The sequence below is a fragment of the Emys orbicularis genome, chromosome 9 (assembly GCF_028017835.1).
Source record: "Emys orbicularis isolate rEmyOrb1 chromosome 9, rEmyOrb1.hap1, whole genome shotgun sequence".
NCBI classification, from domain to species: domain Eukaryota; kingdom Metazoa; phylum Chordata; order Testudines; family Emydidae; genus Emys; species Emys orbicularis.
The window spans coordinates 51,951,975-51,969,160 of NC_088691.1; the positions used below are offsets into that span (position 1 = coordinate 51,951,975).

Genomic DNA, 17,186 nt, shown 5'->3' on the forward strand with positions numbered 1-17,186 from the left:
TCATTCTCTCCCCATGCCTCGCTGCAAAAGTTTTTCTTAAACTAACAATACCAGTGTAAGGAGGTGCTCTGCGCTGATTGGATGGGGGATTTTTGTAGGTTTGATTCCTTGATTGGACAGGAGGTGTTGGGGGTGGGAAGAGAGTTGATGGGGGGGGGGGGGGGGGGAGAACCCTTTCCCTCCCCCTCTCTCCAGCCTCAGTGGCTGATTTTGTTCTCACTGTACACTTTACTATTGCTTGCAATGTGACACTAAAATATATACTCTCTCTCTCTCACACACACACACCACATACACACACACACACACACACTCATGCACGCACACAGACACACACATTCACACATACCTACACACACACATACACATACAGCACTGGGGTATCCAAAGTGGAATACTAAAGGAGATACATATATAACAAAAAGCAACAAGAAGGGAAACCAATCTTGCCAAACAAGGAACTATTTTTTTATAACTCTTATTTCTTCTGAAACATGTTTGGGTCTACCATGGCACTGGATTTTGTAGTGGTTTTCTGCTTGGCATCTGCAATTGCAGCAGTGGAAGGTAAAATACAAACAATAATGGGGGAAAAAAACTTTTGTACCTGGGTTGCTCTGTGAGATGTTTTAAAATGCATGTTGTTTCTCCCTCCCCTTGTGCAAAAGGCAGCTGGTCTGGCGAAGGGCTGGCAGGGCTAAGGGGTTGCCACATGCGACATGTAAGGAATCTGCGATACTTTTTTCACTCGTGCCCGGAGCAGAGCCAACCAAGTGGATTTCCCATGATCTGGCTCTCGGAATGGGAAGGACTTCTTCCGCCCCCTCCCGCCCCCAGCCAACAAGGCAGATGGACTAGCGGTTTGCCCTAGGCTAACCCCCATTCCCTCCTTGGCCAGGGAAGATGCTGAGCTGCATTGCAGGGCTTGTTTAACATACTACAAACTGGCAGCTTGGGGCTGAAGCAGCGGTCAGTGATTCCAAGGAAGATGGGGGGATCTTGGAGCCCAGGGTTGGTCCAGGAGATTGTTTTCAGACAGGATCTTTGATTTGCCGTTGCAATAACTCTGCCCCTCGCTCCTTCCTATACCCCTGTCACTCTCTTGCCCTGTTTGTCTCTCTCACTTTCCGGGTCTCTCTCTCGCCTTCCTCCTGCGGTTGGATCCCTTGGGCTGAGCAGAGCGGGGGGCAATAGCTAGCAGAGATCCCGGCTTCACGGCAGGCAATCGCTGCTCTTTGTGCATGTGCATAGGTGTGTCTGTGCTTGTCGCTGGAGGCAGCAGGAGCAGCCTGGGTTTAGCTGATGCCCAGGGCTGCGGGTTTACCCCTGGGGAGAGACCGAGCAGGGGTGTTTTGCGAAAGGGCATGCATTACATACTGAAGGGCAGATTATACTAGGAGCAGCCAGGCAATTTGCTGCTTCTTACCCATGGTCTGGAGATGACAAGCTTCTGTATTTTAAGGTCTACATTTTCTAGCAAAGGAGGTGTAATTTGTCTGCATATAGATAACCAAGCCTGCAGGCTCCTTGAAAAATCATATTCTAGCTAAAGACCTTTTTTGCTAGCTCTGTCCCTTAGTAAGAAAACCCGTAGCGCTAAGGAGAGTAAAGGGACTAGGTGGGGTGCATTTAGCTTTAGCTATCTATATCCATATGGTCTCTATACTAACATTTAGTCTAGCTATAATTCCAGTGCCCTCTGCATTGAATATCATTCTATACTATAACTATACTATCCATTATATCAGCTGTATCATTCAGAGTTGGAGTCCCTATATCTTTCCTTCTGCTCCTCCTCCTTCTCATGTCCCTGGGAAAAAAATGTGCCACAGCCTTTTCCAATGAATGAAACATGCCTTAAATCAAAACCTGGCTTTCTGTTTCCTGCTGTCTGGCGGGTCTGAGTTTATTTTGCAAAGCAAGGAGGCTCAAGAGAATTCAGTGAAGGAAAAGAAACTTTCCCACTAACACAAAGGAGAATGTTCATTTCACCAAACAAAATGAAGTGGGAGTAGCTTCATGAACAACTTTTGGGTACAATCCATTTTTGGAATCAACTGTGGGCTCTTGGTCATTTGCATTTGGAGTCAGGATTGCAGCTTCAGTATTCTCGTAGCCCATCTATTCTAATTTTAAAACAGTCATGTTTGTGATCCAGCAAAGAAAGGGAAACAATTGCAATAGTTGCGGCTTAGATAGTGAATAACAAATCTGATTTATAAGTCTGAAATGATCGTTGGTTAATAATACTAAACAGAATCTAAAACCTGCTTAGTTGGCTCTTATGTGCAACAGGGTGGAGAAACTTAAAAAAAAAAAATTGAAATGTCATCTTTTTTAAACCAGAACAGTACCGTTATTCTTGCTTTTTGTGATATCTTCTTTAGGTGATGTAGTAACAGTCAAAATCCCTCTTCTTTTTGTTGACGACTGCAGGAATCCTCCTTTGAATCTCTGCTTTATCCAGATTGTAGCTCAGGGAAAAGATTAGTGCAGAAAGATTTTTTCCCCCCAAAAGGTGATTTTTTGTCATTCCACTCTTCTCCCAGCTGGTGGTCTTTGCAGGGGTTCTTTATTAAAATTTGTTAGATGCTAGGGAGGCATATGTTGCCTTTAGAAAGCAGAGGGGGAGCTGGTTGAAAGCTGCTGAATTCTTCCTCCTTGAAATTGGAAGGTTGCAGAAATACACTGATTTAAAAAGTTAAAACAAAAAAAGTTAACCTGTAGTTATTCATATCAACAAAACCGATTCCAAGCAATCACACAATGAAGAGTTCCCCCCCCCCAAAAATTCTGCATTTTGGGGAAAACAAAACATATTTGTATATATTCTGCAGCCCAGGAACTGTTTAATTTATTTGTCTCTAGCCTTCCACTCTCTGGATTGCTCTTTTGAATTCTGTGTGTGCTGTGGTGGGGCAAAGTACATCTGTAACGTGGCACCCCTCAAGATGACATGTATCTTATTTATTTTACTGGACTTCCATTATTTTTGTTTAAGCCTTAGGAGGAAAAATAATTTTCTGGATGAGAACAGGTTTTGACAAAAATCAGTCTTGGATACTTGTTTAGGGAATTAAGAGAGAGAAGGAAAATGTTTGGGGAAAAATGTTAGAAATCATTCTTCAATTTACTAAATATTCTGTTATTCTGTTATTTCCCTTCCAACCCTGGTGATCCTTTGTTACCTTATTTGTGTGTTCCTTTTCTTCCCCCCTTTGTATAAAACAGCCCCTGACAATGGTGGTCTGTATGGTTTGAAGGTACATATGGTATAGATGTATCTGCTCCTGAAATTGCATTTTGAAATGTGGCAAAATGAGCTAATGAATGTCACCAGTAAGCCTCAGGAAAGCCCTGGCCAGAGCAGTCTGTGTGCCAAAAGCTGACTGCCAAGGGTTAAAAAACACAACTTATTCAGCAGAATATTAAAGCAACCCGCTCTCCAGGCAGTACAATCATTCACTTATTCCCACACCCCTCCAGCCTATCCTTCTCCCTCATACTCTACATATGGGCATCTAACCATAGGTAAAAGTGACCCCAGCCTTGTGGTTTGGTTATTTGATTTGGTACAAGTGTGTAATGTTCAGAAAAGTGAATCAATAAGACGTCAAATCTCGCTCTCCTGGGTGAACTGTTTGTGTCTGTGGTCTGTGAGGCTTATTGTTCTCCCATCTGCCTCTTTGACTGCTTCTTGTTTTACTCTGGAAGTTCTCTGGAGTTTAGGAGATAACCTCTGGGCAAACAGCTCTGCTTACCAGCCTAATTCCTCTGTAACCAAAGAGAAAGCAATCCAAAGCAAAGGCATTGCATTAATGGTAATGGCTGGGACACGTGTTGTAAGTGGAGGGTGTATTGTAGAATGACTGTACAGTTGATTGGGACGTGGCTGTCAAAGGACTATAATATAAAATTGAATGTTATTGGTAAAAAAACAGAGCTCTGATGCTTGTACAATATTCCAGTGATAGGAGTCTGAGTTCCTGGCAGATGAGTGTCTGCTATTCCATCCCATGGAGAAAATAGTCAGGAATGATACCTTCTCAAACCAAACTGTGCTGCCTCCCTGCTAATCGACTCTTTTAATGTTTCGCTTGTCTTCTATATCCCTGTTGGTTCCATACTGGGGGGCTTTCTGCCTTGGTGAATGAGTTTTCATTTCTGTAGCCTTTCTTAAGGAATTTTTGTGTTTACTGAAGTGTCAGAAAGGAGCTGGCAAACTCACTGCTCCCTTTCTTTTGGGATGTTGTAATTAATATGCAAGACGCTAGAGACAGATCCTACTCATATGGAAATCCGTGGCCCAATTTCTGCAGGTTGGGTCCCTTAGTCTGTAGTGTTATGGTAGATATACTCTCCCTTAGAGTCAGTTTGGGCAACAACTATGATTTCTATTGACAGGTTAGGTTAAGGGACAGCTGCTGCATGTCCTGTTCAGATCACTGTATATGTGGCTTTCTTCTATATGGCACAGTATGATTTTTATTGTGCTGTCCTGGGAACTGACGCACATCTTATTGTGCTCTGCTGCTTTGACCGTGGAATCCCACTTTCTGTATATACTGTATAGATTCACATTGTGATCCATGGAGAGATCACTCACACTGTGCTCTATGGGACATGTAAAATAACATGCTGACTACTGACTGCCACTGTACTCTACCAAAATCAGGACAGCAGCTACGGAGGCTGAAGGCTCATCTTGTGCCCATAGAATCACATCATGCAATAAGATATCATCCATGTGCTTTAAAGGGCATTGTGTTGCCATTTTCACTGGCCTGTGAGATGATTCATCTTCTGACATCTCAGTCAAGGAAGAACAGAGTCCAAATATTTTAGCGTAAACCCCAAAGAGAAATAGATACGAGCACTATAGACATTGCGAAGCAGGCTGATGGGGCACATACAACCCACTGTTCACTGAAAAACAATGTAATAAGGCAGAAATACAAGTCAATGTACCAACAATACATGCGTTTTCTGCTAAAATAGACTATTGAAGCAAGTAGCAATGCTGGAATCCTAACAGCACAGCCAGCTGGCATCACATAGCAGAGCTCATTGCCTCCTAGTGCAATATCTAACCATAGGATAGGCAACTGGCATTAGAGGAGAGTGGATGTATTTTTAAAGCTCCAGCTCTACCTCCATCATAACCCCTAGAAGGCTCCATGGAACTAGAACCCAGGTCTGCAGAGCTTTAGGCAATTAATGTTCTCACATCACCACCGGGAGCCTGCATAAAGTCATCTCCAAGGAGCATGCTGGAGAATAGGCACCGCAGGATGTACCACCCAACAGGTCCAGACTGACAGCACCCGGTGGCCTTCTGATTGCCCCATGCTCAGTATTTAACCCTAGACAGTGGCCCAGGAAATTGTCTGGGCAGCCATGCAGACTTCTGGCCTGCTGTGATTTCACATATCACTTTGCTGGCTGGTCTCGTGTCTCTGACTCCAGTCTGGCTCTGGCTCCTGACTGCAGCCTGGTAACTGCTGCTGGTCTCTAGTCTCTGACCCTGGCCTGAATCTGACCCTGGCTCTTGCCTGTTGATCTTGGCTCCAGCAATTGCTGTGATCCCTGTGTGCTGACTGCTGCCTCCTGACTGTCTGTGGCTTGGTAATCCCAGCCCGGCTGTGCTGCTAGGCCAGACTGCTTATGCTCCGGTCCCATACAATCTCACTGCTCTCATCAACTCAAGCTTAACAAATAGCACAAGATGGGCAAGACTCTGGGTACATGGCATGTGGTAGGGGCTCTTGCAGTATGCAATAGCCAGGTTCGTTGACTTCCACCCTTGTGATCAGGCAGATTTCTATTCCGGGAGTCTGCCTGGAAGTTACTGCTGAGAGAAACAGCAATAATACCTGCCTTTTCCTGAAGGTACCCAGGGAGATTTGGGGGCAGTCAGTGAGAGGGCGCCCTCAGCAGCTGGCTGCCCTGGGTGAGATAAGAAACCGGGGCAGTTGGGAAGCCCTGGGCCACCACGTTGGGATGCCAGGATCTGTATGACTCTCAGGAGATCTACAGGATTATGGGGATGAACTTAATTTCTCTTCCATGAGTGTGGGGTGGGGTAAGTATGTCCCATTCAGGGCAACTGCATCTGTATTCCCCCGCTGTGGACCAGCAAGGGCACCTGCTCTAGGCTCCCTGCAGAGCTGTCACCTCCCTTGGATGGAGACCCATGTCTCTCTCCCTCCTGAGCAGGGTATTTCCAGGCTGCCCCATTCCCTGCCTATACTGTTATTCTCAGCAAGCCATGCTACCTAAACAGGTCAGCATCTGCACTTGGCTTACCTTTCATCGGCTATGAACAGTGCAATTGCCAGCAGTTATATGTCAGTGCACAGCTCTTTCTAAGCAAATACATTGATTCTTAAGGTAAAAGCATTACAGATAAAACCTATTAAAACAACAAAAGAAACTACATGCCTGCTTAAAGCTTACCAGAGGTCACCCATTAGTCTTATGGGGCCTCAATATGCTAAAGTCCTTCCAGCCTTTCCCAGTAAGCAGTGGGGTTACCCTGGAACAGAAGGGCCTGCCCATTTGCTAGATCAGAAAGAAGACCCTGAGTCAGTTTAAACTGAGACCCTGAGTCAGTTTAAACTGAGACCCTGAGTCAGCATCACCAGTGGCCATCATCCTGGCATCTCCCAAGGTAGCCAGGCCCGTATACAACTTCTATAATGTGTGACACTGATGCCACTTTGCCTAATGCATATTCAATAGGGGTTGCATCTGCTTAACCGCTTTTCCTTATTTGTATTGCTTCGCCCTACGACTTTGGGGTGCCCTGTTTTTCATAGGCCAACTCAATAGTTTCCCTTATACTCATTAACATTTACATCACTCAGTCACCATGACAACTTGTGGTTAGCACATTGCTGACACCCTACGTCTGCAAAATCCCCGAAATACTCTAACTGGCTTTAACTGGTACATTGCAGCATACATTTGCTAAATATCCGCAGTTTTAACTTCCTTCCCTCATGCAGCATTTTATCTTCTAATGTCTTGTGATATAGCATCACTTACTGGTTAGTTGCTTATGTCAAATCTTTCTTTGGGCCTGAGGACTTGTTTAGCTAAGCTAGATATCTTACAAGCCTGAGGCCTGTAGGCTTTTGCTTTAGGGCCTTAAGCTATACCTATATCTTACCTAGCAAATACCTATAGGCTACAACAGTGATACATAAACCTGCTCTTAAAAATCCCCAATGATGGAGATTCCACAACCTCCCTAGGCAATTTATTCCAGTGCTTAACCACTCTGACAGTTAGGAAGTTTTTCCTAATGTCCAACCTAAACCGCCCTTGCTGCAATTGAAGCCCATTGCTTCTTGTTCTGTCCTCAGAGGTTAAGAACAATTTTTCTTCTTCCTCCTTGTAACAACCTTTTATGTACTTGAAAACTGTTATCATGTCCCCTCTCAGTTTTCTCTTCTCCAGACTAAACAAACCCAATTTTTTCAATCTTCCCTCATAGGTCATGTTTTCTAGACCTTTAATCATTTTTGTTCCTCTTCTCTGGACTTTCTCCAATTTGTCCACATCTTTCCTGAAAGGTGGCGCCCAGAACTGGACACAATACTCTAGTTGAGGCCTAATCAGTGCAGAGTAGAACGGAAGAATTACTTCTCGTGTCTTGCTTACAACACTCCTGCTAATGCATCCCAGAAGGATGTTCACTTTTTTCCCAACAGTATTACACTGTTGACTCATATTTAGCATGTGATCCACTATGACCCCAGACCCCTTTCCGCAGTACTCCTTCCTAGGCAGTCATTTCCCATTTTGTATGTGTGCAACTGATTGTTTCTTCTTAAGTGGAGTTCTTTGCATTTGTCCTTATTGAATTTCATCCTATTTACTTCCCCATTTCTCCAGTTTGTCCAGATCATTTTGAATTTTAATCCTATCCTCCAAAGCACTTGCCACCCCTCCCAGCTTGGTATTGTCCGCAAACTTTATACGTGTACTCTCTATGCCATTATCTAAATCATTGATGAAGACATTGAACAGAACCGGACCCAGAACTGATCCCTGCAGGACCCCACTTGTTATGCCCTTCCAGCATGACTGTGAACCACTGATAACTACTCTCTGGGAACGATTTTCCAACCAGTTATGCACCCACCTTATAGTAGCTTCATCTAGGTTGTATTTCCCTAGTTTGTTTATGAGACAGTCATGCGAGACAGTATCAAAAGTCTTACTAAAGTCAAGATATACCACATCTACTGCTTCCCCCCATCCACAAGGCTTGTTACCCTGTCAAAGAAAACTATCAGGTTGGTTTGACACAATTTGTTCTTGACAAATCCATGCTGACTGTTGTTTATCACCTTATTATCTTCTAGGTGTTTGCAAATTGATTGCTTAATTATTTGCTCCATTATCTTTCTGGGTACAGAAGTTAAGCTGACTGGTCTGTAATTCCCCGGGTTGTCCTTATTTCCCTTTTTATAGATGGGCACTATATTTGCCCTTTTCCAGTCTTCTGGAATGTCTCCTGTCTTCCACGACTTTTCAAGGATAATCACTAATGGCTCAGATATCTCCTAGGTCAGCTTCTTGAGTATTCTAGGATGCATTTCATCAGGCCCTGGTGATTTGAAGACATCTAACTTGTCTAAGTAATTTTTGACTTGTTCTTTCCCTATTTTAGACTCTGATCCTACCTCATTTTCACTGGCATTCACGATGTTAGACGTCCAATCGCCACCAACTTTCTTGGTGAAAACTGAAACAAAGTCCATCCCGAAACAAATATCCATCTCAAAGTCACCCAGCTCAGCCAAATGATGATGAGGAAATTCCATGGGCTGAAATTTGTGGCGTTTTCTTGCTATATGTGTGGATTATTGCGGTGGGCGTTAAGGCTCAGCCACAGAACCTGTGAGCTGACATGTGAATGTCTCTCTAACATGCTTACTGCACATGTTCACACTGAACTGACACTGTAACACACTTAGGACAATAGGGTAGTTCTTAGGGGAAAATGATTGCCCGTTGAGTTGTCAAAGTGGCCTTGACAGGGCAAAGATGATGATCTCAGCCTTGATTTTTGGACACACTTTGCTTTTAACTCTGAGACCATAAAATTCAATGCTGGCCTATGTGTGTAGAGAACACCGATATGTGATGGTGTCAGGACACAATGTATAGCTTGTTAGACGTGGGCTATGCATATTTTATGAGCATTCCTTTGGGTTGCCATGTGTGGCAGGGACATAAACGTACAGGTCATGCCAACAACAGTTTTGTAGACCCCTGGCCATCATGTATTTTGTTGATGCCATTTATTGTACTTTTTAAATTTAGTCTCTCTCCATTTCCCCCCTTTATAATATATGAATTACTCTGGGGTAGACTGAGCTACTCTTATGACTGTTGGCATGCTCCCAATTGACATGAGGGACTGAAGTCAATGGAACTACTCATGCTAATTATGCCAATTAGTGCCAACCTACTAAGGGTTGCCCTAAGAAAAAAATGACGTTATTTGTATGTGTTTAGATTCGTGACAACCTTCAAATATGAAGTCAACTTGTAAAATCGTTTATGTGTGTGCTGACAATCACGACCACATGAGTGGTACTGTCTGTGATATATGCTGGTTACTGGTTGAATTTTTCACCTACAGCAGAGATTCAAACTCTGCTGTGTATGAAAAATACATCATGTAATTTTGGGGAGGATAGCACTTAGACTCTGAGTACAGAATGTACCTCTCTCTCTTTGTGTAGATATATGGCTAGGCAAACACACAAAGCACTCTACAAATCAGCCTTCTCATTGCAGAACTATATAAGAAATCACACAGTAAGCCAATGCCTCATTTATCCTTCATATAAACCCAGCCTATATATATATATATATTGTGTAGGTATTATGATATAGCCTTAAATTCCATGATCCTGTACAATTTTTTCCACTGGACCCCTGCTTAATTTAGTGCACGGGATGGAGCTGCTCTGGGGATGGATCAGGGATGTGCAGAGAATGAGGCTACTGTCTGTGGTACCCTGCCTCCTTTGCTGCATTCAGCCCCTTCCCAGCCATCTCTGGAGGTGGCAGTGGGGCAGATGGGGAGTCCTTTAAGGCCTCTGGGAAATGTATCTATAGTCAGCAGAGACAATGCTGCGGTTTAGTGAGGGGCGTTGTCAGACCCATCGTCTGCTATTGATTTTTAACAGAATTAAGCTCCCAAATGGTTCTTTTTTAGAGTCAGTGGAAGTCACTTGTATTAGGGCAAGGCTGTCTTTGTGTTTATAAACATGGATTCATTGGCTGGGGTGTTTTCTTTCAGAGGAAGGTTGATTGTGATCAGCAGCAAGAGTTTACCTCTGTCCCTGTGTTGCAATATAGTGATTCCTTTTGTCATCCTGGGGCTTCATTATCTTGCCCTAAATCAACTCTAGGCGCACATGTTCTGTTGGCAGAGTCATGCACAAGGGGCTGGCTTGTGAGCCCTGCTGCGTGCACGTGCAGGGGAGTAAGGGAGTGGAAGGAGCTTCCTGACACCCTGGGTTGAGCTACCTGCATCACCAGAGACTGCGCAGGAGGGGAAAGCAACAGCTGCTTTCCCCTCCTACCCAGAGGAGGTGGGCAGAGAGTGGGTGGGCAGAGGCAGGGCATGTGCCAATCTGTGCACTATAGAAGGGGAAGTAAGCTGCAAAAGCCACAGGGCTAGCACAGATTCCTCCCCTCTGCAGAGCCCCTTACTCTGGTTGGGTTTCATGGTTACAGCCCAGTCCAAGTCAGGGACAAAACCAGAATGTTAAATCCTGGACTCCATGGGGGACTGTTTTTTACAAGGAAACTCTTAGAAGGAGAGATGAGAATTGAAACAGAAGGGGAAATAGATTGACCCAGGGAAGGTGAGAAAAGCAGCCAGTCCAAGCATGCACCCTCCCTGGGATCACTCACTTCTCCATCCAGACCAAGGCATTCTTCCCCTCTGGGTTATAGCCTGCAGCAAGCTCCATCAATGACGCAAAATTGTCCTTATGGGGGCCAGCACAAGGCCTAGCTACCACTTAAACCCTCAACAATAGGGTTGGTGGGGGGCTTCAGTGATGTCTCACCCTGTGCTAATGTGACATGGATAAATGCAGTTCAGATACTCACCCAGGGACTGCAGCAGGCTGCGTTTCTTAGTTGTGTTCCATTAAGGTGATGCATCCGGAGTGTTGTCTACTGCAGTGGTTTTCAACCTTTTTTCATTGGTTGAATGGGGGGGGGGGGCAGATCCCTTTGGACATGTTAGACATAGTGTGCAGACCCACAGGGTCCATGCACCACAGGTTGAAAACCACTGCTGTAGTGGATCGGGCACAGGCTGGGAGTCAGGAGACCTTTGTTCTAATCCCAGCTCTGCTGTGTTGCCAGTCTCTGATCCCCCACACCTTTGTCTGCCGGATCTACTTAGCCTGTAAGCAGCTCAGGGCAGAGACTGCCTCTTAGTGTGAGGATACAACACAATAGCTTTCCATTCTCCATTGGTGTCCTTGGGCAATGCAGTGCTGCTCCTAATGAATAATGTTTAGCAGTGCTGCAGCAGCTCTGTGATACAAACAAAGGGGGCTCCAGGACTAGAAAAGGCTGCTTCATTCATTGTATGGTACCTGACTAGTCCTTTTTTGAAAATGGTATCAAAATGGCTCCTTTTCTGAGCATGAGGCAAGTCACAATTCACTGAGCTCCGTGTGAAGAAGTGTTACCTTCCTATAAGCACTTTTCACCTGCTGCTGCTTCTGTCTGGGTTCCAGAGTAATGGGGCTTTAAAATTAGTTCAAAGTGCTTCTTTATGACTCCCTGCACCGTGCGGTCCCTGTTAGACTCTTGACAACTTTAATCATAATCCCCTCTTAACCAAACCTGTCGAAGAAGAACATTATTATTTCTACTCTACTGAGGAAATTACTTTGATAGTAAAGTAATACCCTGGGAGAGATTTCAGGTTTAAAAGAAAATTTGGGATGGAGAATTTCTGAAGTATAACATAGCAATTGATTGAACCGGATTTGAAGTTAAAAAGAATGTCCCCTGGTATGGTCATATAAAGAAAACACCGTTTTATGGAGCTTATATGTCTTATAAATTCGCTTAGTGTAAGAGTTTTACTTACTAGATTAAAGATGCAGAACACTGGTTCCTTTAGCTGTCTAGGAGGTTGTTCTCCCATAGACTCTGCTAGCTCAGGGTAGAAACATCTGTTCCTGTGCTGCTAGGATAGACCCATGTAGGCTCCAGCCAGCTAGTTCCTGCCCCAAAGAACTTACCATCTAAATAGACAAGACAGACAAAGGGAGGATTTTTATCCCTGTGTTACAGGTGGGGAACTGAGACACAGAGAGATGAAGTGACTTATCCAAGGTCACACAGGAAGTTTGTGTCAGAAATAGAACCCAGCTCTCCCTGAACCACAAACAGTGAGCTATCCACTAGATCACGCTGCCTCTCAAAATATCGTTTGCCACAGTAAGGCTGGCCCAGTGGTTTCCAATTGAATCTAATGGGGGGAGAGTTGCCCAGATTCCACTGAACTGAGAGTTGAGCGCTGAACTCTCTTAGATTCCTTTGAGAATGCCAGCTGCGAGTCCACCACCCAAAATTCCATCGGACAGCATTTATAGCATCTACAGAGCAGGAAGATAAAGTATTCTGCCCTTTACTGGGGTATGTCTGTGAGTGTACTTATATCTGAACATGGAAGGTCATGTAAATATCACATTGATTTCTCAGTCACATGCAGAATGAATATTGCTTTCCTCATTTTCTTATCAAACGGTAGGGCTTAGGTCTATACCTTTTATAATAACAGTATGTACACAGGACTTACTGTAACTCACAGTCTATACTGCCTCCCCTGCTATATTCCCTTGTATATCTGAAGCCCTTTCAATTACTGATGGTGTAAAACAATAATTTGCACTGCAAACAATTCTGTTTATCTTCAATAAAATACTGGTAAGTACTCTTATGGCATATAGAAGGCTAGCCTTACTACTGGTGGTTGAATGTCTCTTTGGTACATTTCATATAGCCACTTGATTTTTATTTTATGGTTTTGTTGAACCAATTATTTTTATTTTTGGACGACTGGCTGTACTAATATTTTTGCAGTTTGTGACGGGAAAAGACAGACATAAAAAGATGATAATGAGCATGAATACTCAGCTTTTCCCACACTCTGCAGTCACTCAGAAAATGCTGTTTCTCTTGGTCTCTGATGTTAGTTGAACTAAATTTAATCACATTTAGTATCTAGATAGAGGATTGAAATGGGCTGGTGTTACACATTTTAACCCAGTATTTTGTAGGAGTTCCCAAGATGTCAGCAAGTCAGATGAGAATCAGATTTGTCTATTACTGTCTTCTCATAGGATTCAGTGTCTGCCAATGTAGTTTCTATCTATCCCATCCCACATCATCATCATCACTGTCATTATCAACATCTCCTTTGTTCAATACTAAGGGCTGAGGTTATGAGCAGATTCCATCCCACATCTCCCCTTTTAAAAATCAGGTTTTCTTTTTACCTTTTACAGCTGTGTGTGTGCATCATCACTACCTGGTCTGCCTTGTTGTACAAGCAAACATTGGCTATCTCAGTGGACAGCAGCAGTATAACATTGTTCATAGGAAAAAAGTAGCTCTTGCAATTCCAGCTGTCTACCTCTGTGGCCCTTGTCACCATAGTGTCTGAGCACCTCATGTTCATTAATGGATTTTATTCCCTCACACTCTGTGAGGTAGAGAAGCCTTATTCCCATTTGACAAATGGAGGCCCAGCAATTCAGTGACTGGCCTAAGCCACACAGGAAGGCTGTGGCTCAGCCAGGAATTGAACCTTGAGAGAACTCAGGTCCGAGGTCAGGTGTGTTCTACTGCTCAGCCTTCCTTAGCAGCGTTCACCTGTTGGGGGAAGGCTCTCTCCTTCTCAGGCCTAGTCTTTGGGGGAGAAGACACAATTTCTGGGTCCACTCCCCAGCAGAGGAGCAAATTTGTGGAGAAGACCATTAAGCAGTGGGCGGCTCTTGTGGCTCAGGACAAGCGTTGAGACCTTCTCTGGAAGCCGTCGACCATCCTCACCCCAGCATAGTAGCTGAGTTCTGGAGAAGTACAAGCAAAAACTCTGGGATCTTGCTCCCCAGCAGGAGATATCAGGGCCAGCCGGTTCCTTCCTCCTGCTCTGCCTGGCTTCTCTCCTGTCTGGCCATCTCTTTGCACAGAGGACAATAGTAATGTCAGCTTTCTCAGGCCGTAGGAGCCAGCATCTGCCGAACTGCATGTCTGAGAGCAGAGATTTGTCTCCTGCAGACTCCCTGAGTATCTTGTATTGAGCACTGAGGATTGGGCCAGCCCAAGGTCTATGCACACCCCAAATCTCACAGAAGCCCTATTTTGGTGGATTAAGTGCGACATGAGTGGCTGCATAGGTCTTGTGCTACCCCTCCGTGCAGAAGGGATGTTCCTCCAGAGAGAGTCGAGGCCACACCCCCTCCTTGGCATTGCCTGTTGGCTAGTGTTGGTGGCTCAGCAAGCTGTCTTTGGGAATCCCATTTGTAGGCTCCTCACTCTCCCTGCGCATCGTACAGGTAACCAGGGTGCCTAACGCGGGGCAATGGATTCCGCTGGGCAGCACGTCACCTGAAGTTAGGCACCGCAGCACTGGGCCTGAATCCCCCTTATGGCTCTAGCCCAAGAGCACCTACCAAGCCATGCCTTGTTCACTGCTTGCATCCTGCATTTGTCACTACGTGCAGGCAGGATCTGCTCATCCTCCTCTCTGACCTTTCCGAAAAGCAGGATGCTACAGCACTGAGGTCACTGGTTTAGGAGTCAGGAGACCCATCTCCTGCTTGCTATTTCTATTTGCTGCTGAGCTGCTGTGTGACTTCCCGTCTCAGTTTCCTCTCTCATCTCTTGTCTCTTTAGAAGAGGGCAGGCACTGTTTGTTACTATGTGCATGGACAGTGCCTAGCACAAGGGGGCCTGGATCGGCCCTCTACACTATCACTAAAAATCATACCGCTTAAACTGAGCCTGCACCAGATACGATCAACACTTGGTTACATTCAAACCAATTTTCACACTACATGGCAGTTTGTCAATGAGGGCATTTTCCCTGCCAAATTTCATCTTGCTGTCTCTTCTCTGTTGCAGATCGAGAGCTATTCACAGATAGAGTGAAAGGATTTTATGTAATGGAGAAGTTGTATATTCCCCTTCCCCAACTTTCCTGATATGCCATAAGAGCGGAGCCATTTCTGCACACAGTCTCCCAAAATACCATCTGTGGATAGAGAGCAGGCCTGCACAGTGCCAGCCCTAAGGGCGAAAGTTTCGTAAAGCGACCGAAAACACGGCTTAGAACGTAAACGCTTGTGCAACTTTGACTACAACAGCAGTTGTTATGGCTCCCACTATAATTATTGTTAATTCTCCTTCCCCCGGGCACTTTACACCTAGAGACATGGGTAAAAAGTCTAAGGGTCAGGAGCTATGAAGGTCTAATCCTGCCAGGTGCTGAACACCCTAATCGACTGTGGACTTCAATGGGTATTAAGGGTGCTTATCATTTCATAATAGGTGCTTTGTACCTCTCAGGATTGGTCCCTAGCTCCCACATCCAAGACTGGGGTGTAAAGGGTTTCAGAGGAAACCTTGTGTTACAGGCTTGAAATCTCTGGTGTCCTTAAATACTCTGTATAGGTTGGTAATAGCACCTAGCTCTCACACAGTGCTTTTCATCAGTAGATCTCAAAGTGCTTTACAAAGGATGTAAGTATCATTATCCCCATTCTACAGATGGGGAAACTGAGGCACAGAACCATCCACATTCATCTAGTAAACCAGGGGCAGAGCCAGAATTAGAACCCATGTCTTTTGGATTAGCGTTCATGCAAGTGAGAAGCACATCACAGGAAGGGGCTGGGCAGTCTCTGTCAACGCCCCTTCCTTCTAACCAACGATTCCTCTCTGTCCTTTCAACCCTGGGCCTTCACACATGGCTCTCTTCCTCCTACGAATCCCCTTTTCTAGTGTGTGTGTGTGTGTGACCCCAAACTAGCAGTGGGCTTCCTTCAGTTGCCCATTTTTGGCAGCCCCCCAGCTTAGTAAGAGGGAAACAGATCTCTTCACCACTGCAAGGGCTTTGTAGCCAATCCAAGAGGAACTCATATTGCAAATTCTAGGCGACACATCCAGAGCTGGAGGAAACAACACAGCTGGCATCTTGAACAATTCCCCATCTAAAAACACAGTCAAGCTGCTATTGTATACTGAGCTATGCTATTTATATTGTTTCCATTTCCAGTCTCACATCCTTGGGTATTGGAGAATCTGGGGGGGAGGGTGAGGGTGTAGAGGGTTGGGCTGGACACACAAAGGGGAAGGAATGATGGCACCTGGTGTTATTTAGCAGTTTCAAATATTCCATGTTTGGCTGGGGGGAAAGGAGAGAGTCAGGACCGCCTCACCTGTGACATTACAGAATAGCTGGCACAAAGTCCCATTCATGTATAATAGCCGTGGCCTATATGCTGGGGCATTAAAGAGGAACAATAAGAATAAGGCTCTTCCCAGGCTACAGATGACCCCAGTGACTCACACTGTACATTGTTATTAAATGCTGAAAAGACTGAACGGAGAATTTTTGTTCCTCTGCTACGTAAACAAGACTCAACTCGCAGCCGAGATGGCCTTGATACAGCTGTCCCTGAAAGAGCACTGAATTCATATGCAGATCTTCAGCACCATGAATTGTGCAGTCAGGGAGTGACACCACTGGCTAGCACCAGGTCTAGCGCAGATGGATCCTGGTCCAGCTCCCCCTCCCTCAGCACTCCTGGCTGAGTGTATTGTTGATCTGCAGCCTGAAAAATACATTTTCCCCTCTGCCATGCAGCCGGCTCCAAGTTGAATCACGTACAGTGCTCTCGTTGCCCTGGCCCCTTCCAGATAAAACCAAACGCCGGTGATCACTGAGAACTGGTGAAAATGAATCGCTTAGTACCTGGCTATCATTCTTAATATCTATTAAGGGCTGGTCATTTGCTTGGCACTGTGCAAGATGCAAATAAACACGGTCCCTGCTCTGAGGAGTGTCCCGAAAGACAGACACAAACAAGATGAGAGGCCTTGGAACTAAGATACAAAGGAGT

At 45.0% G+C, this 17,186-nt stretch overlaps 1 protein-coding gene across 1 annotated transcript in view; it reads left to right on the forward strand.

The window, feature by feature from the left end:
* Nucleotides 1-494: 494 nt before the first annotated feature.
* The window catches only part of EPHB1 (EPH receptor B1), a 311,307-nt gene continuing 294,615 nt past the window's right edge, over nt 495-17,186 (forward strand). Inside the window, exon 1 of the mRNA XM_065410514.1 lies at nt 495-567. Within this exon, the coding sequence (XP_065266586.1) occupies nt 495-567 (73 nt within the window). The remainder of the gene's footprint in view (nt 568-17,186) is intronic.